This window comes from Girardinichthys multiradiatus, chromosome 14 (genome assembly GCF_021462225.1).
Source record: "Girardinichthys multiradiatus isolate DD_20200921_A chromosome 14, DD_fGirMul_XY1, whole genome shotgun sequence".
Lineage (NCBI taxonomy): Eukaryota > Metazoa > Chordata > Actinopteri > Cyprinodontiformes > Goodeidae > Girardinichthys > Girardinichthys multiradiatus.
The window spans coordinates 10,453,321-10,481,123 of NC_061807.1; the positions used below are offsets into that span (position 1 = coordinate 10,453,321).

General features: G+C 38.7%; 1 protein-coding gene and 1 long non-coding RNA gene across 4 annotated transcripts in view; both read left to right on the top strand.

Moving 5' to 3' along the window:
• The first annotated feature begins 3,048 nt into the window (after positions 1 to 3,048).
• Positions 3,049 to 27,803, top strand: part of LOC124880965 — a 30,397-nt gene continuing 5,642 nt past the window's right edge. Inside the window, exons 1-3 of one of the 3 annotated variants that reach the window (XM_047386437.1) lie at positions 22,134 to 22,306; positions 26,991 to 27,121; positions 27,369 to 27,731. In XM_047386437.1, the coding sequence (XP_047242393.1) occupies positions 27,064 to 27,121; positions 27,369 to 27,731 (421 nt within the window). In that variant the 5' untranslated portion in view covers positions 22,134 to 22,306; positions 26,991 to 27,063. Of the gene's footprint in view, positions 3,219 to 22,133; positions 22,307 to 26,990; positions 27,122 to 27,368; positions 27,732 to 27,803 lie in introns of those variants that run through there. The other 2 variants (XM_047386438.1, XM_047386439.1) reach the window with 2 other exon arrangements.
• Positions 5,368 to 10,118, top strand: LOC124880970. The gene is made up of 4 exons (XR_007041512.1): positions 5,368 to 5,394; positions 5,517 to 5,540; positions 6,687 to 6,782; positions 8,209 to 10,118. It is a non-coding gene; the product is annotated as an uncharacterized LOC124880970 (long non-coding RNA).

The following is a 27,803-nucleotide window of genomic DNA, read 5'->3' on the forward strand; positions in this document are numbered from 1 at the left end:
GTTTCCACAAGTTTATAAAAAAACAATCTGAATTCAGAGAGGGGACACACACTTACACTGGTACCTGGAAACGTCTGTGTGTTGTCCGTTTTGGAGGGGCCACAAATACCTTTATATACCCTTCGCTGCTATGCAGTACACATACACAATCATCCTGTCTGGCTCCAGCCTTGTCTCCTTCCCTAATTTATGACCTTGCCCTCTCTGTGAGCTGTTCTCCCCTGTATTCTTCTCCCCCATCGGTGATTCCTTGTCCTTCACTAATTTATGACTTTGGACTCTCTGCTTCACTCCCTAAGCTTGACCCCCTCTGCTCCATGTACACATACCAGTTACACACATAGATAGTTCATATTACACACATAGATATTTTATATTCTACACTATATATAAACTCGCCACGGGCAAGCCTAGAACTCAGTGTGGAGTCATTTACAAACCCAGACATTGCTGATAATGTGGGCTGCATCATACATGATCTTGACAGATGCTATGTCAACTACATTTATATTAAATAAGCATTTAATACAGAATAGAATAGACAATCCTTTATTGTCCCACAATGGGGGAAATTTGGGTGTGTCAGAAACAAAGCAAAAGGCAATGAAAGCATCCAGGTTCATACATCACTAGAAACCATAGAAAAAGTTACCAGAATAGACGCTATAAGAACCAATCGGGAAAAACAGGAGTCACAAAAAGAGGCTGCATAGTAAAGGAGAATAAAACCCAGGAAACATTAAATATATATTTAAACGAACCGTGTGGTTAAAAACAAAGCATACTCAGATTAATTAAATGAGAGGTGCAGCATAATCAGGTGAAAGAATCAATGTTAACATTTGTTGAGTAGATGATAAACTGTGAAATATAATATAAAACAAATAAAACAATCTCCTTCATTCAGTGAAGGAGCAGTGAATGTAACTGCTATGTATGCAACGAATGATGCCTGGAAACCCAGAAATATATCAATAGATAATGATTGAAGTCTCAAAATCTGAAACCAACTAAATTACTGCTTTCACTGATTCCTGCAGTTCTGTGAAATTCTTCTTTCATTGTTCTTGTGTGTCTGTGTGTTAGGGAGTGGTGGAGGCTCCCATCTAGAATCACAGTTAAACTTTAACTAAACCTAAGCTGTGTATGTCTGATGACATAAACCACAATTACACTTTTTACACAGAATTAAACCCTGGTGTCTTGTGTGGCAGGTAGGGACACGCAACACTCTGCTAAGGAGGACAACCTGACTTCACTGAATGTTTGCAATCGACACCATGGACACCTCAGCTGTACAGTAACAGTTTAATTGCAACAGCAACATCCCTGACAGCACGACATACAGTTGCCATTGAAGGATTTTCTGCATCACCTATGTTATACAAAAACAGCTGCTGTTGGCATAAAAACGATGCGCAGTCATTGTGTCAAAGGAGCAATGTGTGGGCTGAGAATATTACTCAGATACATTGACTGTGGCAAAAAAACGGTAACGCTCCAAAATATATTCATTTGGAAAATGACAAGACCTCTAAATGCAGTCTGATCACCGTCTTCTGACTAGGGATGGGTACATTTCACATCTGAACCGATACGGTACCTGGGAATTTAGACCGGTACTTGCTGGTACCAGTTTTTGGTACTTTTATGTGTATTATGTGTTATTAAATGTTATAAGATAAATGGAAAATTTGAGAGATTTTAACATACACTACTGGTCAAATGTTTTAGAACCACTTTCTCTTTCAATGTTTTTATGTTTATGTCAATTTCCATTGTACGTAGATTCTCACTAAAGGCATCAAAACTGTGAATGAACACATATGGATTCATGTAGCAAACGAAAAATTGTAAAAGAACTTTAAATATGTTTTATATTTTAGATTGCCTAAAGTAGCCGCCCTTTGCTGTGATGACTGAATTATTAACCTTTGGCCGTCTCTCAATGAACCTCTGGTAAGTTCTTTCAAGACTCTTTGGAAAACCATTTCAGGTGACCACCTCATGAAGCTCATGGAGAGAATGTTACGAGAGAAAAGCAGTAATCACAGCAAAGGGAGGCTATTTGGAAGAATCTAAAGTATAAAAATTATAAAAGTTATAGCTTACATAGAAGCTGTAAATCTACAATAAAGCTGTAACCTAAAATATAAAAATGGTTAGAGTTATCTTATATAGAGTTTTGTAGTAAAACAAAAATGTATGTTCCTTCTAAGTTCTGTTGCCTTTGGTGAGAATCTACAATTTAAATCGTAGATACTGTCCTCCCTCCCCCCACCTCATTTTTCATTACCGTCACCATTTTTAATCTACTTCAACACTAAACCTACAGTACTTAGACACTTCAAACCTGGACTAGATTATTCTACACTAATAGCAGAATCTTTAAAACCTGGTTTGGATTTGTGAAAGCTTTATTTGATTTGTGAAACTTCTGCTTTACGATGGGTGCTACTCGCATCAATAGTCTAAAAGTTTCTCATGGTTTTAGCAGTTCTGTATCTTTTATGTAACATGTAGTCAGTCGTACGTTTCAGTGTTTAAAAGACGTGATGTTTTAGTGGTGTTTGTGAGCATAAAGTGCCTCGTAGATCAGTGTTTCATTGTTACTGTTGTAAGAATGATGTTGCCAGGGTTACGAACAAAACAAACAGGAAACTTATTATAACTCAGAGATGATCCACACCCCGACTTCCCAGTTCTGACTTCCGAGGTTAATGAAACCCACCATTGTGCTGCTTACGTCTCCTGCATTCATGAGCGTCCAGCACTGCGGTCAATCTTCCACTTCGAAAATCACGCCCTGCGTGGTTTTGTTATGTGCAAAAACACCATGAATTACGGTAGTGGCGTTGCTGAGATCTTTCAAAGTAAAAGCAATTTGTTTTACATGTATTGACTCATTGTTGATGTTATTTATGTTAGATATTTTGATGTCACTCATCACATTTAACCAACAAATGATTGAAATTTCAAAATTAAGCCCTTGACAATTGACAAGCTATATATTTTGCAAGTTCATGTAAAACAACATCTATTTCACCAAAATGACTGACTCTGCTCTTTACATTTGACTGTTCCAGATTCAAACAAGTTGTAAATAAAAATCCTCATCAGAGGAACTGAAGTTATAGAAATCACCTCTGTCTCCTCTCACAGGGAGAAGATGATCTGCAGGATCCTGCTGCTCATCATCCTCAACTCATGTGTCTGTGGTCAGTTTCCATCTTCTCTTTGTTCAGTCTAAATCCATCAATAATCAGTGAAAAGTCTGTCAGGGAAGGTAACACTTCAATCCTCCAGCTGCATTTGATCAAGCAGTTTTACTTGAAGAGAATCAAGCAGAGCTCTGACAGCACAGAGACCATCATGTGACAGAAACCTCTAGAGATGTAGTTTAAAGACTCCCATCTTCCAGTTCTGTGTGTCTGCTCCTCTCTTTCCCTCTCTGTCTCCTCAGCAGCAACATTTGTATTGAATGTGACACAGAGCTGCTATCAGGCAGAGGAGAACCACAACATCACTCTGGAGTGGACCTTCACCACCAGACCTGATGGACCCTGGAGACAACTGTTTATCTACTGCAGCTTGTTAGCTCCTCACAGACCACTAGTTCTGTATCAGGTCCATAATGGTGTTGAGGTACCAGAGTCTCAGAATGAACAGTTTTCAGGACGAGTCCAGAGGGACAAAGACGTCTTCAGAGAAGGACAAATCAGACTCCATGTGTCCAGACTGAGGACTGAAGACTCTGGTCTGTATCAGTGCGACATGAAGACTGATGATGGCGTCGACTCTGAAGGATGTCAGCTCAGTGTATCTGGTGAGAAAAAATACTTGATTGAACTACTTAACCTCTGGGAACTGACACACTAAAAAACAAACATTAAATTGTTAGTTTTGGACATCAGAAATTTGAATAAAATTTGCTTAGGTCTGAATGAAGATTCAAACAGTTAACGGGTTGAAAGCATTAACTTATCCAGAAATGTTATTTATACGCTCTGACTTCTTGTTAAACAGAAGCTCTATTTTAACTTTATAAATTCAACAGGTTTGTTGAAAGTCAGATCTACAGTAACATGAAAATCACTGATCCCAAATAAAACAGGAGGAAATTACTATGAAACAAACAAAAGGTCTACAAAGTAATACAGCAAAAAATGCACATCTATCAAATAAAAGAAAAAATGACCTTAAAGTACAAAATGAGATTAAGAGCACAGAAAACAATGAAAAGTTACATGATGAAACAGAAATATCAGTCTGTGTCTGATTTATTGATTTATTATTGAATAAATCATCCAGTTTTATTTGATACATTTAGTGGCAGAGTAATTCATTAGTTAAACTATTCATTGGTTGAGAAATTCATTTTATTTCTGTGTTTACTGTTAATTGGTCACTCTAAATTGCCCTTAGGTGTATGAATGAGTGTGTGCGTGGTTGTTTGTGTGTTGTCCTGCGATGGACTGGCAACTTGTCTAGGATGTACCCCGCCTCCTGCCCATAGACTGCTGGAGATAGGCACCAGTCCATTCCACTATGGAATAAGCGGTAGAAAATGACTGACTGACTGACAAACAAAAGGTCTAGAAAAGTAATACAGCAAAAAATTATAACTTATGAAAATTAAAATCTGTGTTGCTCCGAATGATCAGAGCAGTAGCTCTGGCTATAAGAGACAGAATGTGTCATGTAGTGTGGGTTTGGACTAGGACCCAAAAGCAGACAGGAACAGGTGATGAGCATAGTGACGTCTTTAATAATAAATTAGAAACACTTCCAGGAGTAGCACAAGGAGGACAGGAGAAAATCAAAAGACAATAAACAGGAATGTCAGCTATATAATCAGGACATCATCAGGAATGTTGGTGTTGCAGTTCATTTAAAAGATTGTTTATTCTTCCAGATGAATCTCATGTGATTGGTTCTCATGATCCGATAATAGCAACAGTGGGACAGAACGTTATCCTTCCATGCCACCTGGAACCACCGTTTTATGTGAGAGATCTTACAGTCGAATGGAAATACCAGGATGGTACAACGAAGGTTCTAGTACATTTGTATCGCCATCGAGATGATTATCTGGATGCTCAAGACCAAAAATACAAAGACAGAACCTCTCTGTTTCACGATGAAATGAGAAACGGCAACATTTTCCTCAAGTTGACCAATGTAACTGAAGAGGATGAAGGGAATTATTCCTGCTTTGTTCCCAAGCTGTGTTCTCAGGTAAGGAGGGGAAATATTACTCTACATGTTGGTGAGTTATGTTGAATCAGAATCATTTATGGTTAAATAGATGAAAATGTTTGTTTTTAACATTTAATTTAATTCCAGACACAATAGAAGAAAATGGAGGCCAAGGCAACAGAGGTGGTGCTGGAGGTAAATATCTTTAGCTACATAATCAGTTGTTACTGGTGCTGTGACTCACCATCAGACAACGTTTATATCCTGGTTTATATTTTGCTAATACTGTACTTTATAATCTTTTTTCTTATCCATAGAAAAAACCCCAGAGAATAACAACAGTAAGTGTCTTGACTAAATTTTCGATTTTTCAATTTACTTTCAAAATGTGAATAAGTAGAAAACTTAAAATTACTGTTGATGTGTTGGCTGGTAGATTTATTTAATATGGACAAAAAGGCAGACAGACGCCTGACTATTTATTATTATTCTAAAGTCTTTAGAACCAGTCTTAGAGTTCAAAAAAGACAAAGATTTTAAATTGTATTTAATCAGACAAATTAGATTTGATGAAACTTTTTTCCCTCAAACAAAAAAAGATCCAAAATAAAAAAAGGTCCAAGCCTGGTCCAGATGAGACTCAGATTACAATTTGAACTTTCTTTTGACATGAAATAATCCTAACTAATGCTGTCTATTTATTGGTTGGAGCTTAAACATGACTCCAGTCACTCTCTTTTAATTTTTTAGGCACTAGTGGCCTTTATCTTTCACATTTTTATAGTGAGTTGACAGGAGAGTGGAGAGTGGGGGGAAGACATGCAGTAAACATCAACAGACCTGGATAATATTAGTTATCAGATTCATAAAACCTCATTTCATTGCAGAATGTTTTGAGAATATGAGAGAAAAGTCTGATAGAAACTCCTTCCTGGATGATGTGATGACTGGACATTTCCATGGTGTCAATACTTGCATATAATTAAGTAGATGAACATCTGCAGGAACCTGGAAGTTGTAGCCAAGAAACAATCAGACTAGAGGAAGTCCACAGTTCTCTTCCTGGTCCAGATTTCATCTTCATGCTTTTGTGGAGCTGTTCCTTTGACTTGTAACTAAAATACATCCACAGTTTGTCTCCTTTTAAATCAAAAGTTGTGAATGAACCTTTAAGAGCAACAAAGCCATGACATCATCATATAGTCACACTTATCTTAGGGTATGTAAACTTCTGAGTCTGAAGAAAGTAATAAAAACCTGGAAAATATCCTAACTGACCTAAAAAAGAAAAGTTTAATCTGATATTAATGTCAGACAGTAAAAAATAAAGGTTGTGTCTTTTTATATAAAGTATGTAAATCTCTGGTTTCAGCTGTGTGTGGTTCAGTAAAAACTGAAATGAGGTTAATGTTGATCCAGAGCTTTGATGCTACAAATAAAACAACAATGGACAAAAGAGAATTACCTGTTTTTCCTCTTTATTACAGAAACTGCTCTTCATCTTCATCTTGGTCTTGGTCTTGCAATACCAGCCGTCGTCATCATCATCATCATTGCTGTACTTTGCTACAGATTTAGACAAAGTAAGTCAGTCATTGTCTCTGTGAGTCATGAAGGTTTTTGGTGAATTAATGACTACCTCCAGAAATGCTTTTTTCTATTTTAAAAGAAATAAAGTTTTTAAAAGTCTGACATGAAACAGAAGAAAATCTAAGTGAGACTCGAGCAAAATTATTCCATAGTGGGTCGCGGGGGAGCTGGTGCCTATCTCCAGCAGTCTATGGGTGAGAGGCAGGGTACACCTTGGACAAGTCGCCAGTCCATTGCAGGGCAACACACATACAACCACATAAACACTCATTCATACACCTAAGGGCAATTTAGAGACCAATTAACCTAACAGGCATGTCTTTGGACTGTGGGAGGAAGCCGGAGTACCCTGTGAGAACCCACGCATGCACGGGGAGAACATGCAAACTCCATGCAGAAAGACCCCTGGCCGGGAATCGAACCCAGGACCTTCTTGCTGCAAGGCAACAGTGCTTGTTTTAAGATGTTTTTCTTAAAAATTTGGATTTGTTTAGATTTAATTTTTTGTCCTTTTAATTCTATAAATTTATCCTCTAAATATCGCTGTTGTATTTTCTTCCCCAACAGATTTCTGTGATGCTATTTGCAGTCATACTCAATAAATAAGAATATTAAAAGCATATCCTAATTTATTCAGTGTTGGGTATTAATTAGTCGACTCAGAGGGAAGAGGGAACGACAGAGTCTCTGTTAATCTTGTGCAAGAGGTAGCTCACACTCTGCAGTGCAAATCTACAAAGTGTTGGCACCCTCTCTCTTTATTTATATATGCTGGTTCACACACAGTTCAACAGACAGTTCAGGCATTTAGAGTGTGTGTGTGTGTGTGGGGTGAGAAGAGTTAGGGTGCATGTGTTTGTTCTTCCACAGAGAGGGAGTGGAGACTGGCACAGGCAGTCACCAGATGTTGCTGATAGAAGCATAACTAACTTCTAGCCATCCCCCCTTTCTGTGGCATGAAAGAAGAAAGAGCAATTTGTACGGACATATGAGTGATAAACAATACAAAAGTTTTCAAACCCTAACAGTCCCTCCTTTTTTATCACAAATAAAGTCATGATAAGATACATTACTATTTCCATTGAATTGTCTCAACATGCATCTGGAAACAAATGAAAGGCAGAAATCTTGTCAAAAAATGTCTCAACATCAACATTATTGCTGTTTTACCAGCAGTATTATAAACGAGGCTTTTTATCATTATTTATTGTCCAGCAGGGTCATCTAAAATAACTCTTTACATTTTATGCAACTTCTGTCTTCTTCCACAGTCTGATGATTCCTCTTTGAAGAACTGAACATGAACATTAAAGAAAGGCAGAATACTGTTTTATTCAAGTTAATAATATTATATCTCTGGTATAACAACAATCAGAGAAATATGATTATTACTGAAAATCTTCTGTTTGTGTTCCATAGGTGGACAAGGTGGAGGAAAAAAGGATAATGTTGACAATCCTGCAGCAGAGCCTTTAAATGCTCCAGATGAAAACCTAGAAAACTAAAATGGCCGAAGCTTGACCCCTAAACTGACCTCTCTTCAACCAATTTCATGTTCTGGTATGAAACCTGGGACATAGATAGAACTATGTAGGATGACAGAAAAAACTCAGTTTGCCTTAAACCCAACAGGAAGTCCTCCATATTGAATCAAAGGGACCATTCTGGGGCCATTTTAGATTATATACAAATGTGAGGAGGTGTCCTAGAGAGATAAGGTTGAAAATCTTCCATAATCATAACTGTTGCTATATTTTTAAGTCTTATTCTGTTTTGAAAAACATGTATCTCTAAAAGTGTTTTTCTAATCTATGCAAAAGTTGCCAGACTTGATTCCTAGCTTGAGCCTAAGAAATGTTTTAATATAATTTCTGTCAGAGAATTTAATTTTTCCTAAAATCCTTCATGTTTTAGATGTCTCTGCTCCAGCAGCCCTGATTCAAATGATTACTTTACCTCCTCAAGATGCCATCAAGTGCATCAGAGGCCTGATAATCAGCCATTCATTTAACTCTGGTGTGTGGAAACAAGGAAACACCTAAAAGGACCAGAGATGAGAAACACTGGTTATGTGTGAAGTAAATCAGACAGTCCCACTTAATTGTTGAAAATGTGGCAACCCTGCTGGCAGCTGCAGTGATAAAAGTTTCATGTTCCATCGTCAGATTTAAATTTTGAAAATAGAGATGCTCGTATTGCTGATAGGAGGTAGCCTGCTTACTGAGCACAGCAGCAATTTGTAAATCTTGTCTGTTTTTGGACATGAAATTAGAACATGGTTCAATCAGGTCTGATTTTATTTCCACATCTGGGATAAAAACGTCCAGGAAAATGGAAGAAAGCAAAACGTCCACTGCTTTATGCAGGAAGAGTCCTGAAGTCAGGCTGTAGCACACATGCATGTTAATACACTACTGTTGCTATGGAAACCATTTTATAGTTAACTGTGCTCTCCCTCCTCTTGTTTTAACGGAGATGCAACTAAGCGATAAACTTCCAGAGATTATTCCACTTTACTCTCAGAGCCCAGAGCTTCTATATCTATACAGCATTACACTTGGATTTTGATTACTTGAGTTTAGGTTTTTATTCAAAGTAACCATTAAATATTTACTGTGTCCTGAGCTCTGGAATCAACTAAACAGATTTCCTTAATAAGCAGCTTTTTAGTGATACTTTTAGATGCTTCTGTTGTTGTTTTGACCTCCTGGTCGAGAAAAAGGAGGAAAATATGTGAATGAGAGCTGACTTTGTTTAATAAGCTATATTAAAATATAGTAGGAGTAGACACTAAAAAACAGGAAAGAAGCCAACACTAATCCTAAACTGTAAACAGCGCCTCATCCTATCTTCCTTAGAGATAGGGTGAGGGACTCGGAGTAGAGCCGCTGCTCCTCCACATCAAGAGGAGTTAGTTGAGGTGGCTAGGGCATCGTCTACGTCTTTAGTGAGTCTGCTGCCCCCGTGACTCGGTCCCGGATGAAGTGGAAGACAACAAGTACAAGTACAAGTAGTTAAAAGACACTTGCAGCTCATCTGTCTTAATGTATCAGATGCTCATACCTTTACGATGAATGCTAAGGCTGAGATTAAGTGACTGTTGGATTTAACCTTAATATTTAACCCTGGTGATTCAAAATTGTTTTCTGTGGCTATTTGTCCCAATAAATGTGATTTTCAGTCCAGTCCTATGCAACTTTATTCATACAGTACTTTAAATGATCACACAAGACCTATGTGATGGAAATTCTTGCAGTAAGCATTTCACAGTGTATGACCTTTGGTTTACCTCACTCCCCTGAACCTCTGTGTTAGAGGAGGAAGCTGTAAAAGCCATTATCAGAAGTTTAATGGTTAAGGGCATTTGTTAGGGTGATGCCTCAGGGAGAGTAGATGGTTGTTCCTAGGTAACCTAGTCACCTCTGAACCCGAGAAGGGTCTGGGGTCATAAAACACAGACTCTTTGAAGTGTTGAGATAACACTGTCATGTTCTGGTATAAATACTGTGTGTAAATGTTGATCGGGGCTCTGTTTCACTGACTAACCTCAGTGTCAGGGTCTTCAAACGCTGAATGCCTTTGAATAAAACTTATTGAGACAAAGTCCGGATTTTCTCTTGTTATGAGTCAACTTCTACCCACTTTGATAAGAAAATTCCACAACACCTAAGTGATGTACAGAAAACAGAGAGACACACTAACATGCTAATTTATCAGGTTAAATAAGGTTTAACCTAAAGTCTTTACATTAATCAAATAAAATGATCTCCCAAATTAAACAAAGAGTATTGATCTCCCCTGAGATTTAACGTAACTACAGGAGTATAAAATGGACCTGAGAGACAAATTAGCAGCGTATGGGTACGAAACAGGAATATGAGCTGGTGATTGGACTACACTACGTCACACTACTTAGACACATACTCCTCTAAAACCAAAAGAACCAAAGTACTTTGTCATTTATTTTTGTTGCATGTAGATTATATTTTCCATTCTTTTTTTCTTTATGGGTTTTTTATGTATGTATTACATGTTGAAACTGATGTTTGTGAATAAAAAGCATATAAAAACTTTATTGTATTTTTTATATTAAAACAAACTCAGCATATGCTGTCAGACCTGAGATGGTTTGTCTGTGAAAATGCAACCAGAGTTTAAAATGGAGTCGAGAACCAAGGAAACAGAGCCGTCATCTTGTTAGAGTCGACCTGTTGGTCCAGTTAGTGTCAGCCAGTAAGGAAACAGAACCGTCATCTTGTTGGAGTCAACCTGTTGGTCCAGTTAGTGTCAGCCAGAGCCACAGGAAGACAAACAACGAAGCCTCATGCTGGGTGTTGGATTATTTGTGCATCTACATTAATTTCCCTTTAAATGTTTTATGTCACTGAAGGCAACTCTAACTAGTTTCTAAGTGGTAAAACAGAATATACTTTAAATGTAACTTTAAACATGTATTCTTATAAGATAGGAACATTTTATAAGAAAATAAACTAAAAATAATTATTTTATTTTATGTCTATTTTTGTTGCACTTTCTGCCATTTATGGCTCTAAATGTGAGGCTTAAAATTCTCCAAAAACACTGATCCTAATATTCTGAGAAAAACATGAGCTGCACACATTTTCACATCAAGGTGAAAGAACATTTTTGAGAACAATTTCAGGCAACATTTTGATCATTTATGCTAAAATTGACCTTTTTCCTCCTTTTAGGATCTCTCAGGAGTTAAAGCTCATTCAGAAAAAGAGTTGCGATCAAATAAGTTTCACAACTCACCAAATATGAGAAAAATCATTTTAATGTAAATAAACCTGGCAACACTGCTTAATAACAAAGCAAGGACTTAAGAGCTAACGTGATTGGTTGGTGTTTAATGCATAAATACCCAGATATTTATTCATTCTCCAACCTTTGACCCATTGTAACAAGTAAAGATGAGCGGTTGTGATAAATCAATGTTCAGCCTTAAGAGGCATAATAATAAAAAAATCCATAAAGTTTTCACAGCACAATTTAAAAACATGAATGATGGAAATGAAAGGAACAGAAAACATCCAACTCTGCAAACAAAACTGAAGGAGAAATAATGTTCAAATCATTAAAAAAAAACTTTGGACATCATTGGGTTTCTCTTAAAATGCTTGATATTTTTGAGTAATAGTTGTTTTTGAATAAATCTTTAACAAATACTTCTTTACCCAGATGCTGAACTTCAAATGTAAATAAACCTGGCAACACTGCTTAATAACAGAAAGTCCTTAACAGACTGGTAAACATTTACCTCACATTATTATTGATAACAGGTACAAAAATAGCATTTATTATAAATAAATTTGGAATTATTTTATTTGTATTTAATAATTGCCCACTGATTCCTGATCACAGAATAAAAAAGGAAATAAATATATTGGAAAGTAACATTGCATATAGTGTCTATAAAATAAGTCAACTAAAAAACAACTTTATAAAATACAATAAATGACATTAAAATGACGGCTCAACAGTTCACAGATGCATTTGAGGGAGACTGGTGGAATGTTCTGGTCCAGAAAGTCCTGAGTCTCCTTCTGACCCATAATTTACCAGAATCTTGTTGCCACCAGCAGGTGAAAAGGAAAAAGAAAGTGACAGGATAGCAGAGGAGAAGGTTCAGATTTGGGGCTTTTCTTCTCTAGAAGGAGGTCTTCAAACGTTCTCTCTATGGAGGTAAATCAACTCATCTCCAGGTTGGGAGACGTCCAGCAGGTCTGACTGCAGGACATGAAAAACCTTCAGGAGAAGATGGACAAATTTAGACTTGAGATCGAATCACAACCAGTAGTCCATTCATTAGGAGTTATATACACCCAGTAGAAATACGATCCAACTGTATGTCATAATGACAAACAAGGCTGCAATTTGCTAATTTTCCAACATATTTTGAATATTATAACTACTATAAATTGAACAGCAAAAGAAATTAGGCTAAATAAATTAATTTCTGTGGAATATTTCACAGTAAAATTAGTTGCCTCAGGCGTAATGATATAGATCATACGTCATCGTATTACTGAGCTTCTTGACCCACATGCAGAAACTTTCACTAGGGAAGTTTATTTTTGAAGAGACAAGAATACGTGTGAGGTACTCTTGGCTGCTCCGGTGGTTCGTCCTCTGGGGAAGGAAAGCAGATGGGTGAGCTTGGCTTCAAGAACGTAGAGGAATAGTCAGAGGGCACTGGAACAGATAGGTTTCAAGTGGGAGACGTGGAATGTGGGGTGGGTGCACAGGGGTGGAGGCAGCAAGCGGCAGACAGCAGTGGGGCTGATGACTGGGTCAACGACGTAGGGACCAATGTATCTGGGGGAGAGCTTGCCGGCCACAGGTTTCAGGGGAATGTGACGGGAGGAGAGCCATACCTGCAGTCCAGGGGCATAGGGAGGAGCCCGGACCCTTTTCCGTTTGGCAAGGCAGCGATTAGTCTCTGCGGGCGGTGAAGTGCTGCAGTGGTCAGCTGCTATAGGTGCCTGCAGCGTCTGATGTAATGTTGGACGGAGGTGACCGAGGCTTCCTTCTCATCCGCTGAGAATAGGGCTGATACCCCAGAGAGGCTTCGAAGGGGGAAAAGCCTGTGGCAGCTGATACGTGTGCGTTATGAGGGTACTCAATCCAAGGGAGATCGGTGCTCCAATTCCAGGGGGCTGAAGAGGTTACGCACCTTAGAGCGGCCTCCAACTCCAGCTTCATTCTTTCCGTTTGGCCGTTGGACTGTGGCTGAAAACCAGAGGAGAGGCTGACAGTGGCATTTAGAGCTAAGCAAAACTGTTTCCATACTTGGGCAGTGAATTGTGGTTCACGGTCAGAAACAATGTTACTAAATCGCTAATCTCCTCTTAGTTAGTACATCATACATGTTATACAAGCATTAAACGTCAGTGGCCTTGTTCAGATCCTAGTTTAACAGATGTTTAATATGTAAATTGGGTATCATTGCATCACCTTTTCTGTATTTCCTCAGTGTCCTTTTTCCTGTATTTCCTCAACGACCTCCTTTATCATAGTCCAATGCGATGATGACGTGAAAAGGGGTGTGACGACTTTCACACTAGTGCTCAAACTCCAGCCCCATGTACATAGGAATCTCAGAAAACAAAAATAATTATGAGCAGAAATGAAATTTTGAAACCAAATTTAACAATGAACATCATCTAGATTAGAATTATACTGCAGCAAATAAAAAATACATAAGGTTCTTCAGAAGTAGAATAAATAGTCAAACCATTTTCCATTCAGAAAGAACATTCTTCTAAAAGCTCTCTTAAAGAGTACCCAGGTCCACCCTCCACATCAACGAAGGGTAACGATCTGTAGGTCAATTTGGTTCCCAATCATCACCTGTACTGATAGAGAGATATGAACTGCTCCTTTTAGCAGTGGTAATCAATTGTATTCGCTCAGGGTTTTCATGCAAAAGAAAGAAACAGAAGTTAGCAAGAATAGTTTAAGCAATCACCTTTTCCCCTGGAAGCATGCTTAGTGCCATTCTACCTCACCCTATCAGCACAGAAGGTTTCTAAACTATGTATTTTTTAGACATTATCCTCAAAAGAGATAAGATTGACATTGCTAACTACTGTGTTTTTGTAAAGTAAGCCAAAATAAGTTGAAAAGTCTTCAATTTGATCCAGTGCCTGAAATAGTGTCTAGTGCGTATTTTATAATCCTTCAGAAATTAGTTATCTTATCCTTTGTCTCAGGAAATCACGCAGTTCATCCATTATGTGATCATACACTGAAAGGAAGGATGCACAAGACCATTATCAGATGTGTCCAATATAATGTAAACAAAGTAATGCAAAAAATTATAATTTTACCTAAAACACTAATCATCTGGTCACTCACAATGCCATTCACCACTTTCTGTTTTGTCAAATGTTTTGACCAAGGTTAAACTTTAAGTCAAGTTAAGTCAAGTTGATTTGTGTAGCACATTTCAGCAGAAAGGCAGTCCAAAGGGCTTTACATCATAAAATCATCAATCAAGCATTCAACAAAATCATTGAGAAAATATCAATGCATCAATATCATAGGGTAATCAAGCAAATATAGTTAAAAAATACGTATCAATGTTCCACTTCCTACCAATCAAAGGCAGCTCTAAACAGATGGGTTTTCAGCGTTGATTTAAAGGAATTCAGTGTTTTGGCTGTTTTGCAGTTTTCAATTCAATTCAGTTTATTTATATAGCGCCAATTCACAACACATGTTGTCTCAAGGCACTTCTCAACAGTCAGGTACATACATTCCAATTAATACTAACCATTGAACAGTGCAGTCAGAGTTAGTTATTTATTCAAAATGGATAAAACGTTTTTCTATCTAAGGAAACCCAGCAGATCGCATCCAGTCAGTGACTTGCAGCATTCCCTCCTCCCGGATGAGCATGTAGAGACAGTGGACAGTCACTGGTGTTGACTTTGCAGCAATCCCTCATACTGAGCATGCATGTAGTGACAGTGGAGAGGAAAAACTCCCTTTTAACAGGAAGAAACCACCAGCAGAACCAGGCTCAGTGTGAGCGGCCATCTGCCACGACCCACTGGGGGTTTGAGAGAACAGAGCAGAGACACAAAAAGAACACAGAAGCACTGATCCAGGAGTACTTTCTATGGGAAGGAAAAGTAAATGTTAATGGATGTAGCTCCTTTAGTCGTTTCACCTAGAAAGAAAGAACAGATAAACTCTGAGCCAGTTTTCAAGGATAGAGTCTGAAAGAGAGCACATATAATTAGTTACAGTAAAAGCTCAGTCAATGTCCATGTCTAGGAGAGAGAAAGGGTTAAACACTAAAAGACAGGGCCATGTGGATCATCTGTAGAGGGTGAACAATAAGTTGTTGCCAGCAGAAGCTCGGACAATTCCCCTCTCCGGAAAGGTGTTTCTGGGAGTTTGTTCTAGATTAGAGGAGCATAGAAGCTGAAAGCTGCTTCTCCATATTTGGTTCTGGTTCTGGTGATACAGTATAGATCAGAACCAGAAGATCTGAGTGGTCTGGAAGGTTGCTATGACAACTGGTCCTTAAGCCATTCAGTGATTTATAAACTAACAGAAGTATTTTAACATTTATTCTCTGAGCTCCAGCGAGCTTGTGGAAGGACTTTAGAACTGGGCTGATGTACTCTATCTTCCTGGTCTTAGTGGGAATGCCAGCAGCAGGGTTCTGGATCAGCTGCAGCTGTCTGGTTGACTCTTTAGGCAGACCTATGAAGACACTGTTGCAGTAATCAATGCGACTAAAGATAAACGCATGGATGAGTTTCTCTAGATATTGTTGAGACATTAGTCCTTTAATCCTGGAAATGTTCTTTAGGTGATAGAAGAACAAGTTTTTCAACATTTCAAATAAAGTATTTCACTAAAATATTTAGCAACTTTTACTTTTGTTTTCTAATGAAAAAGTCAATGTTTGAAGTCATAAAGCTGTGAATTTACAAGAACTATTAATTCAGTGTGTGGGTAAGGAACCAAGATCAAACATTTGAACGTGAGGGGGGAGGGGGGATTAGTAGACTACAGAGAAACGATGTTACGAATTGAAACAGTAAATGTTAAGAAACCTTTTTCAATGTACATATAAGATACATAAATATTGCTTGGTAATTACAAAGAGCTGTACAGTTCCATATTTACCTTGTGTTTAACAACAGACCAGGAAAGACACTAAAAATTAAAAAGGCCATCAGTGGAGCATATAGAGGTCTTTGAGTAGAGGAATGGAGAGACACGCTATAGCAGAGAAGTCACTTTGTACCTTACCTTATGTGATCAGAAAAGGCTCTTGTGAAAATGCAGTAGCTCCACACCTTCTCGTCTTCAGTCATTCTGAAACAACCCACACTCTACAAAAGTAAGCACATATTGTTTAGGTTTTTATTTTAGCAAACTGATTAAATCAATGCAATAGATTTGTAGAAAGAAAAAAATAAATGTGTTGCATTTCTTTGATTGGGTTACAAACAGTTGCTTAAACTATTGTGAATTTGGTAAAAAAAATAAATACATAAATAAATACGGAAAAAAGAGACACTGCAGCTACAAAGTCATTATGAATTTAAAAAAAAAAAAACTTGAAGTTTTTAATTACATCCAGAACAATTACTTTGCAATTAAGTCTGTTCATCTTCATCAGACACATATTCTTTAATCTATGGAAAGTTCAAATCCTGCTTTCTTCCTGTACATGAAGAAAACATCATGACATATTTTAGTTTAACATAAAAAAAATACACACAACTGAAGGTATTGTTTTGGAGTCGCAAATAGTGTAAGAAGCCACTAAAGAGTGATTTGGGGGCAAGAAGCAGTATCTACGAGCTACATACCAGTTATTACACCACGACTTTATGGTTAAATGAATCTGTGTTTTTACAGCAAAGAAAAAAGTACCAATTATGTAAGGTTCAGATATTAACTGTTACCAAAAAGGCAAGACAACATTTCTCCAACCCACCTGGCTGTGGACTGACATAGTAAAAAAAATTAAAAAGTTAGCTTTAAAGTAGCAAAGCATCCCATTAAGCTATCTTAAAGATTAGGTATCGTCAATATGTCAAATTGATTACTTTATACTATGCTAAGCTTATTTTACAGATCCAGTTTCAATTAACAAATCCACATTTCTTACCGTTGTACACAGCTATGTTTCGCTAGTGTTTTATGCCTGCAAGCCCGACTGACTGAAAGCCAAACCGATGGTTCAGGTGGACTTTACCAACTAGAAAGGAAGTTCAACCTGACTGGAGTTTTACAATTTTTTTTATAATTTAAAAAAGTAAACAATTTCAAGCACACTTCAAGCATAGTAAAAATAGTTTAATATAATGTACTGTTTTGTATAAATGTTATGTTTTGGGATCTAATAGGCTAAGTCATTTTGGCTTACATTGGTTTGTTCCACATGCTAAGAACGGATTATCTAATATATTGAAACAATATTTAACACTGTAAGAATATGTGATGTGAAAAAAGTATGATTACAGTAGCCTACCCCATGTTTAGTATGCAAGCATCACACCTTTTCTTTAGACACAAACGTCTCAGTCTCCTGAATTGCTGGGTCCAGTCATAATTATGACTTAGCTATCTCATTATAATAAGATAGCTAAGTCATAATTATGAGATAGTATGTCATTATAATAAGATAGCTAAGTCATAATTATGAGATAACTAAGTCATAATTATGAGATAGTATCTCATTATAATAAGATAGCTACGTCATAATTATGAGATAGTATCTCATTATAATAAGATAGCTAAGTCATAATTATGAGATAGTATCTCATTATAATAAGATAGCTAAGTTATAATTATGAGTTAAGTTTTTTGGTTTTTTTTTTTATCAGAGTGGCAGGAATGGGCTTCCACAATAATATAAAAGAATTTTCATATAATATTTTTCCCTAATAATTGAAATTATTGTTGAGACTATTTTTGTGTAATTCCAACAGTTTTTATTTTTATTTTAACATGTCCGTTTTTATTTTATAAGGGTGATTTTTCCTTATGGCCATTTATTTTATAAAGTCACTTTACAACTGAATGACTGTGGGCCAATCCTCGTCTATGGGCTGGACCTGCATCCTCTTTGGCTGAGCCTTACATAGAGATTAGTTTTAGGAAGGTTTAGGAAGGATGATGGAGCTTCTTTAACTTCATTCAGCTCTGGTTACCTTAGCAGATCAAACTGAGGGGAATAATTTATCATATGATGCCATTTTGAGTTGTTTGGCTGACATCTTTCAAATGATCGGGATAATAAATAATCTTCACAATGTTAGCTTCAACGACGTAATTTTGGATTCCCTAAGAGCCATTGAGCACCGTGTCCACATGGAATATGCAGAGCACAGCACTAGAGACTTTAGGGGTGTCTGGCATAAACATCGGAATGTTCCATATGAGGGCTCCTGCAGTCTTAAACATGTATAACATATATCTGATTTGCCTTTAGAAAATGTAGTTTCTATACCTTAAAAATAATATAGTGTAAGAGAAACATTCTTGTTTATTTTTCTGCTGCTAACGTTCCAAATTATCCCTAATTCTTAAAAAATTTATTACTCAGGAATATCTAAGATGATTAAAAAGGCAAGGCACATGTCAAAAAAATAAAAACATAAATAAAACACAGCAGTGTACTTAATACAGCCAGTGTTTCTGTAGGGTTTGTATGTGTAATCACATGCTATTATCTTTTTCAATTAGAAATTAATTGCCTGTTAAAGATTAGACTTATTTTCTGCCCCAAGAGAACAAGTAGAGTGAGTTTCATGTTATATCAGACTTTATAGTTGAACTGGGTGTGATTTAGACAGGAGCAGAATGACAGGTGCATGTACTTTCTGTCTTTCCCCAAAGATCAGGGATCTCCTGGTTGTTTCTGGCCTTGCAGTGAACTGATTGGGTAAAATGCCTTAAAATCTAGTGGCTGAGCAATAATAGAACAGCCTCTTGATGACTCGTTATTTACGCGCCTCCTCTTTTTTATGCCACCAGAGTAATTTTCCTTCCGTGTTTCCGTCACCTTGCTTTCTGAGTGGCTATACGTCACATTCAACATTCAGTTGTCAATGTGGAACATCCACACTGTACGAAATTGTGGCAAGATAATCCAACATGTTGAGCAATGATTGGGGCATGTCAGAAGGGAAGGATCGGGTCAAAAGTCAACATAAAAAACCTGCCATGTGAACTAGACTTCGTGAATAACATCTTACCGAGGGAAAATTCTAAGAAAAATCTTTTTTCTTAGAATGACGTCACTAGGAACTACTTTTAGTCCCAGGATTCTTTGTGAACACGGGCTCAGAGCTTTAGTTTTTACTAAAGGAGTTGTGGAGAGCTTGAGATCCAGGAACATACTCGGAGGAAGAACTCAATCTCAGAACTGGAGGTTACCTTGAAGAAGTAAAAACAAAAGAAGCTTCAGTCTTGAGAAGTAACGACACAGATAATTACACTGGAGCACAGGGGGCTTAGGTAACCAGGTAGGTTAACACTCAAGCGAAGTGTGACTAGCAGCCAGCTCCTTGTATACACCAGCAGATGAAGATGAGTAACAGCACACCAGCTCAGATCCACCTTCCAGCATTGCTGGTACAGCTGTGCTCTCCCGTGGCGTCCTGAGGTTGAAACACAAACACCCCAGATTCCTGATATCAACAGCTTTCCCAGCAAGTCCTCTAGGTGTCTCTAAACAAACCAGTAACTTTAGCAGCTTGTGTACGCCAGCCTTGAAGCTCCCATGTGACTGCGCACATTTCTGTTGTCAGTTCACTATGGATGCTTCTGAAATTTTGTATAAAAGGGCTTCCTTGTGGCTAAGCCTTTGTACATGTTGCCCCTGGTCTATAATACATGTCTGTAAGATGATTTAGTGTGAAGTCATGTTTGAAGTTGGGTTTCTGGTAAAAACATGGTCAGAAACTGTAAACACAGGAACGTCTGTGGCTTCCAACAGGAACATACAGGCTGCGGCTGCTTGCCACAGTGGCAGCACTACCTACAAGTTGTGGTAGGAGGTGAAGTCTCTGCAGCATGTGAGAGGTCTGTGATGACTGCAAGAATTGTAGTTTTAATGGTCTGCAGAACCTATTCAGACCTCTGGACCACCAAACTGGATTAGCTCTGACCTTAACAACTATTAATAACTCAGTAATGTAAGGGAATGACCTCTGAAGCTGGATATAAAAAAACAGTGAAACCACATGACAAACTGCGCCCTCTACCTTGTTTGTATCTGTTGTACGGATAAAATAATAAAATATAAAATATAAAGCGTAAATAAAATGCTCACCTTAAGAAATAGATTCTTCTATGTAAGACGGTGAGCAACTGAGTCTTGATGAGGCTGAAACCTCTTTGACAACAGAGATGGATCAAGATAAAAGGCACAATGGTTTCTGTCCACTTCACAGTTCTAAACCCAACAATCGGGCATCGAGCATTTGAACTATGGTTTAGAGTGATGACCTTAAAATAAATTAATTTGTCATAACATCCACAGTCCCTGTGATGAACTGGAGACCTGTCCAGGGAGGACCCCGCCTCTCGCCCATACACTGCTGGAGGTAGGCACCAGCTTCCCCGCGACCCACTGTGGAATAAGCAGTAGAAAATGACTGACTGACAACATCCACAGCTCAGCAAAAGCCTCAAAGGTTAAATTATTATTAATAACTTGAGGTTAAAGATGGGAACTGACTTAGAAACAGCATCAAGAAACAAATTTCTTGGTTGATTAAAAATTCATTTAAATGTAAATCTGTCAGCTGTATGATTAATTTTGGCCTTACCAGTTCTCAGTTTGTCTGGTCAACCAACCAGTGCATCTAGCTTGTGTTACTATGGAAATAAATAATCAGGGTTTCCTGTGGTTGATTTTGTTAACCAAGACTTTTTCTTCTGCTAGAAAGGAGGCATGTATTTTTAAAAGATCAAAACATGTAAAGAAATATTGTTCACGTTTCATCAAAAAATGGCATGCCAAAAAATAATTATAACCTTCTCAATTATCAGTGGGGAAATCTTTATATACATTATAGCAATCAGCCATTGTTAAACGTTTTATTTATACTTGTTTCCAATGGTATTTTGGTATTTTGATGATTTAATTTGGTTAATGAGCTTTAAGTTGTTGAGGTTGGAAGGCCTCCTTACCATTACCCTAATCTTTCCCTCCCTCCACAGATTAAAGTCAGGACTCTGGCTGGGCTGCTTTAAAACATTAGTATTATTTCCAGCCAGAGGAAACATGTTAGTAAAATGATTAAATCATCTTAAACCTAAATCTTCCACAGGTATGAATAACTCTAGTCTAGGTATTTTATGAAAGATAAATTGTCTTCATTTCTAATTGTGTCCCTGTTTCCACTGAGCGAGGCTGACAGTGAAGTATCCTTGACTTTTCTCACAGGCATTAATTACATTAAAGCTCTAGGATCTGTCTTTGCTATTTCTCTTTAATTAAGGTAAAATTACAAGCAGAAATGTCCAGGAAAACGTAATTTAAAACCTCAAAAAGAACAAGTATCTTTCATTTATAGATATTAAAGGGCAATTTGTCGCCATCCCCTGGATAGTTTGGAGAAGGCGCCTCGCTAATTGAATAAAATCAAATTACAAAAACTCATAACAAGAGTTGTTAATTCCCTTATAATTACATGTTTTACTTGACATTGGTGGCGCACTGTTCTCTTTTTAATTATTTGTAACTAATATTTATGTATTTATGTTTTGAAGTTCCTATTTTGTTGTCACGTGTCATGACAGTGAAAGAGAAAGAGGAAGAGTTTCTATGAGTCGTGCTGTAGTTTGAACGATGTCGCTGGAAAAAACAGCATTTCATCACTTTTTGGTGACTTTTTAAGGCTGAATTTGGACTCTTTGGATTCTCATGTGGAGGAGATCATAAGGCTGCTGTTTGTTCTGGTTAGTTTGCTGACGGTCTGGGCTTTTATTTCCGTGTCGCCAGTGAGAGGTATGTTCCTGTCACTTAACCTTCCTGTGAACTTCTTTTCATACAGAGATCAGCGTCAAATTTATACAAAAATGTATATTAACCTTCATTCTACCTAATAAGTCTCTGATTTTTATCCGACGTTTTAGGGGAATAATTAAAATATAACGCCTAAAAAGCTGGCCAGCCTAACTGTAAAGGTGTGTGAGATAGATACAGTCCTCCCCTCCGCCCACCTCATTTTTCATTACCTTCACCATGTTTAATCTACTTCAACGCTAAACCTACAGTACTTAGACCAGGGGTGTCCAAACTTTTTGCAAAGAGGGCCAGATTTGGTCAGATGAAAATGTACGGGGGCCGACCATTCGGCCTGACATTTCTCGAACAACTACCATTCTAAATTAACATGTAAATATGCACCTACAGTACAGACCAAAAGTTTTGACGCAACTTCTCATTCAAAGAGTTTTCTTTATTTTCATGACTATGAATATTGTAGCTTCACACTGAAGGCATCAAAACTATGAATTAACACATGTGGAATTATATACTGAACAAAAAAGTGTGAAACAGCTGAAAATATGTCTTATATTCTAGGTTCTTCAAAGTAGCCACCTTTTGCTTTGATTACTGCTCCACACACTCTTGGCATTCTGTTGATGAGCTTCAAGAGGTAGTCACCTGAAATGGTGAAATGACTACAGTGCCTCTGGACTGGAAGACTGGGGTGGTGGTCCCCCTTCATAAGAAGGGTGACCGGAGGGTGTGTTCCAACTACAGGGGGATCACACTCAGGCCGATAGTCGAACTCCGGCTTCGGGAGGAGCAGTGTGGTTTTCGTCCCGGCCGTGGAACACTGGACCAGCTCTATAGCCTCTGCAGGGTACTCGAGGGTTCAATGGGAGTTTGCCCAACCGGTCCACATGTGTTTTGTGGACCTGGAGAAAGCATTCGACTGTGTCCCTCGTGATGCCCTGTGGGAGGTGCTCCAGGAGTATGGAATCGGGGGCCCTTTATTAGGGGCCATCCGGTCCCTTTACGAGCGGAGGGGGGGAGTTAGGTCCGCACTGCCGGCCGGCACTAAGTCAGACCTGTTCCCGGACCATGCTGGACTCTGGCAGGGCTGCCCTTTGTCACCGGTCCTATTCATAACTTTTTTGGACAGTATTTCTATACGCAGCCAAGGGCCGGAGGTGGTCTGGTTTCTTTTTGCAGATGACGTGGTCCTGCTGGCCCCCTCTTGCCAATACCTACAGCATGCGCTGTGGCTGTTCGCAGCCGATTGTGAAGCGGCTGGGATGAAGATCAGCTCCTCTAAAAAGAGAGAGCTGAGCCGAAATGCGAAGCTCTCAATTTACCGGTCGGTCTACGTTCCTACTCTCACCTATGGCCATGAACTTTGGGTCATGACCGAAAGAACGAGATCCCGGATACAAGCGGCTGAAATGAGCTTCCTCCGTAGGGTGGCCGGGCACTCCCTTAGAGATAGGGTGAGGAGCTCGGCCATCCGGGAGGGGCTCGGAGTAGAGCCGCTGCTCCTCCACATCGAGAGGAGCCAGTTGAGGTGGCTCGAGCATCTATACCGGATGCCTCCTGGACACCTTCCTCGGGAGGTGTTCCAGGCACGTCCCACTGGGAGGAGGCCCAGGGGATGGCCCAGGACACGCTGGAGGGACTATGTCTCTCGGCTGGCCTGGGAACGCCTTGGGCTCCACCCGGAGGAGCTGGGGGAGGTGTCTGGGGAGAGGGACGTCTGGGCGTCTCTGCTGAGTCTACTGCCCCGGTGACCCGGTCCCGGATAAGTGGAAGACGACGAGTACGAGTACGATTTTTAAATTTACATAATTTATATCTATTCTCATATCTACTTTCCCTATGTTTATTTGACTCACGTATCTAAATTTAGTCCAGTCTGCCTTATTACAATTTCGTTTTTTATTTACATTTATATTCTTATTATTTAAAGTTAATCCTACTCTTATTGTAATGGGATAATGATCACTACCTTTGTTAAATCAATAACTGATTCCATCCCTGGACAATGAAACTGAAACACCTGGTTTTAGACCACAATAATTTATTAGTATGGTGTAGGCCCTCCTTTTGCAGCCAATACAGCGTCAATTCGTCTTGGGAATGACATATACAAGTCCTGCACAGTGGTCAGAGGGATTTTAAGCCATTCTTCTTGCAGGATAGTGGCCAGGTCACTACGTGATACTGGTGGAGGAAAACGTTTCATGACTCGCTCCTCCAAAACACACCAAAGTGGCTCAATAATATTTAGATCTGGTGACTGTGCGGGCCATGGGAGATGTTCAACTTCACTTTCATGTTCATCAAACCAATCTTTCACCAGTCTTGCTGTGTGTATTGGTGCATTGTCATCCTGATACACAGCACCGCCTTCAGGATACAATGTTTGATCCATTGAATGGACATGGTCCTCAAGAATGGTTCGGCACAATTATTGGGCCAAGGAAATGCCATGATATGGCAGCCCAAACCATCACTGATCCACCCCCATGCTTCACTCTGGGCATGCAACAGTCTGGGTGGTACGCTTCTTTGGGGCTTCTCCACACCATAACTCTCCCGGATGTGGGGAAAACAGTAAAGGTGGACTCATCAGAGAACAATACATGTTTCACATTGTCCACAGCCCAAGATTTGCGCTCCTTGCACCATTGAAACCGACGTTTGGCATTGGCATGAGTGACCAAAGGTTTGGCTATAGCAGCCCGGCCGTGTATATTGACCCTGTGGAGCTCCCGACGGACAGTTCTGGTGGAAACAGGAGAGTTGAGGTGCACATTTAATTCTGTCGTGATTTGGGCAGCCGTGGTTTTATGTTTTTTGGATACAATCCGGGTTAGCACCCGAACATCCCTTTCAGACAGCTTCCTCTTGCGTCCACAGTTAATCCTGTTGGATGTGGTTCGTCCTTCTTGGTGGTATGCTGACATTACCCTGGATACCGTGGATCTTGATACATCACAAAGACTTGCTGTCTTGGTCACAGATTCGCCAGCAAGACGTGCACCAACAATTTGTCCTCTTTTGAACTCTGGTATGTCACCCATAATGTTGTGTGCATTTCAATATTTTGAGCAAAACTGTGCTCTTACCCTGCTAATTGAACCTTCACACTCTGCTCTTACTGGTGCAATGTGCAATCAATGAAGACTGGCTACCAGGCTGGTCCAATTTAGCCATGAAACCTCCCACACTAAAATGACAGGTGTTTCAGTTTCATTGTCCAACCCATGTATGCTTCAAATAATATTAGTTTTTCTACTGATATTGTAACATTTTCTTCTGACTGTGGAATTTGATTCGCTATTTGTTCAATCTTTCTTGTTTTCTGTTCCTTCACATTTTTAGCTGCTTCTGCATAGCTTATGTTTTTAGTCATTTTAATCTTTATGATTTCTTTTGGCTTCTTCCTTTCTTCCCATCCACCATACGTAACTCTATGGTGCCCTCAACAGTTACAAAATGTTTCTTGTACTTCTTTACATTCTTCTAACTTGTGATCTTCACCACATTTTGGACGTCTCTGCTTCCCTTTACAAACTGCTGCTATGTGTCCATATCTTTGACATTTGAAACAACGAAGTGGTGGAAGGATATAAGGTCTAACCTGAAAGCTTAGATAATCTATTTTGATGATTTGTGGCAACTCTTTTTCTTCAAATTCAATGAGGATTGACATACTTCCTACTTTTTCTCCATTTAATGTTTTTGAAAATCTCTTCAAGTTATTCACTTTTGCACCTATAATACTTCTCTTAATTTTATCAAGATCTTCATCTAGGGGGATCCTATAAATCACTCCTCTAATTTTTGTATTTTCTCCAATGATTTTGTTCTCCAACAGTTTTTTTGCTGATATTATTCACCTTTAAAGCCTTATTCTTTTGTTCTTCATTTCTACAGACTACCAATAAGTTTCCATCTCTCAAAATCTTTACCATTTCAAACATCTCCAATTTTCTTTTTTTATCTCTCTTGACACTGCAACGGGGCTGATGTTATCCTGTTCTTCCTCATTCTTAAGTTTTAATATTATTTTAAATTCCTCCCTCATAACTTTCCTCCTAACTATCCTTTCTTCTTCTGAACTGCTTCCTTCCAATTCTCGTTTACTACCTTGAAAATCACCAATTCCCTTTCCTTCATCTATTTTATTTCTTCCACGTCCTTTCCCTCTTCCTCTCCCCGCTGGCGTCCAACCTTCAAAATCCATGTCTTCCTCATTTCCTGTCTCCATTTCCAACCGAACCATTCACATACCAGTTTATGCCCAAATACACCTTTTCCAAATCCGATATATTTCTATTTTTTGTTTTCCCGCGCCGCACCAAAACCATTTCCTTCCGGGCCAGCACTGCGGTCAATCTTCCACTTCGAAAATGACGCACTGCATGGTTTTGTTATCCGCAAAAACACCATAAATTACGGTAGCTTGCTGAGATCTTTCAAAGTAAAAGCAATTTGTTTTACATGTATTGACTCATTGTTGCTGTTGTTTATGTTAGATATTTTGATGTCACTCATCACATTTAACCAACAAATAATTAAAATTTCAAAATGAAAGCCCTTGACAAAATTGAAACGCTATATTTTTTGCAAGTTCATGTAAAACAACATCTATTTTGCCAAAGTGACTGACTCTGCTCTTTACATTTGACTGTTCCAGATTCAAACAAGTTGTAAATAAAATCCTCATCAGAGGAACTGAAGTTATAGAAATCACCTCTGTCTCCTCTCACATGGAGAAGATGATCTGCAGGATCCTGCTGCTCATCATCCTCAACTCATGTGTCTGTGGTCAGTTTCCATCTTCTCTTTGTTCAGTCTAAATCCATCAATAATCAGTGAAAAGTCTGTCAGTGAAGGTAACACTTCAATCCTCCAGCTACATTTGATCAAGCAGTTTTACTTGAAGAGAATCAAGCAGAGCTCTGACAGCACAGAGACCATCATGTGACAGAAACCTCTAGAGATGTAGTTTAAAGACTCCCATGTTCCAGTTCTCAGTGTGTCTGCTCCTCTCTTTCCCTCTCTGTCTCCTCAGCAGCAACATTTGTAGTGAATGTGGCACAGAGCTGCTATCAGGCAGAGGAGAACCACAACATCACTCTGGAGTGGACCTTCACCACCAGACCTCATGGATCCTGGAGACAACTGTTTATTTTCTGCAGATGTATAGCTCCTAACAGAGAACTAGTTCTGTATCAGGTCCATGATGGTGTTGAGGTACCAGAGTCTCAGGATAAACAGTTTTCAGGACGAGTCCAGAGTGACAAAGACGTCCTCAGAGAAGGACGAATCAGACTCCATGTGTCCAGACTGAGGACTGAAGACTCTGGTCTGTATCAGTGTGACATGAAGACTGATGATGGCGTCAGCTCTGCAGGATGTCAGCTCAGTGTATCTGGTGAGAAAAAATACTTGATTGAACTACTTAACCTCTGGGAACTGACACACTAAAAAACAAACATTAAATTGT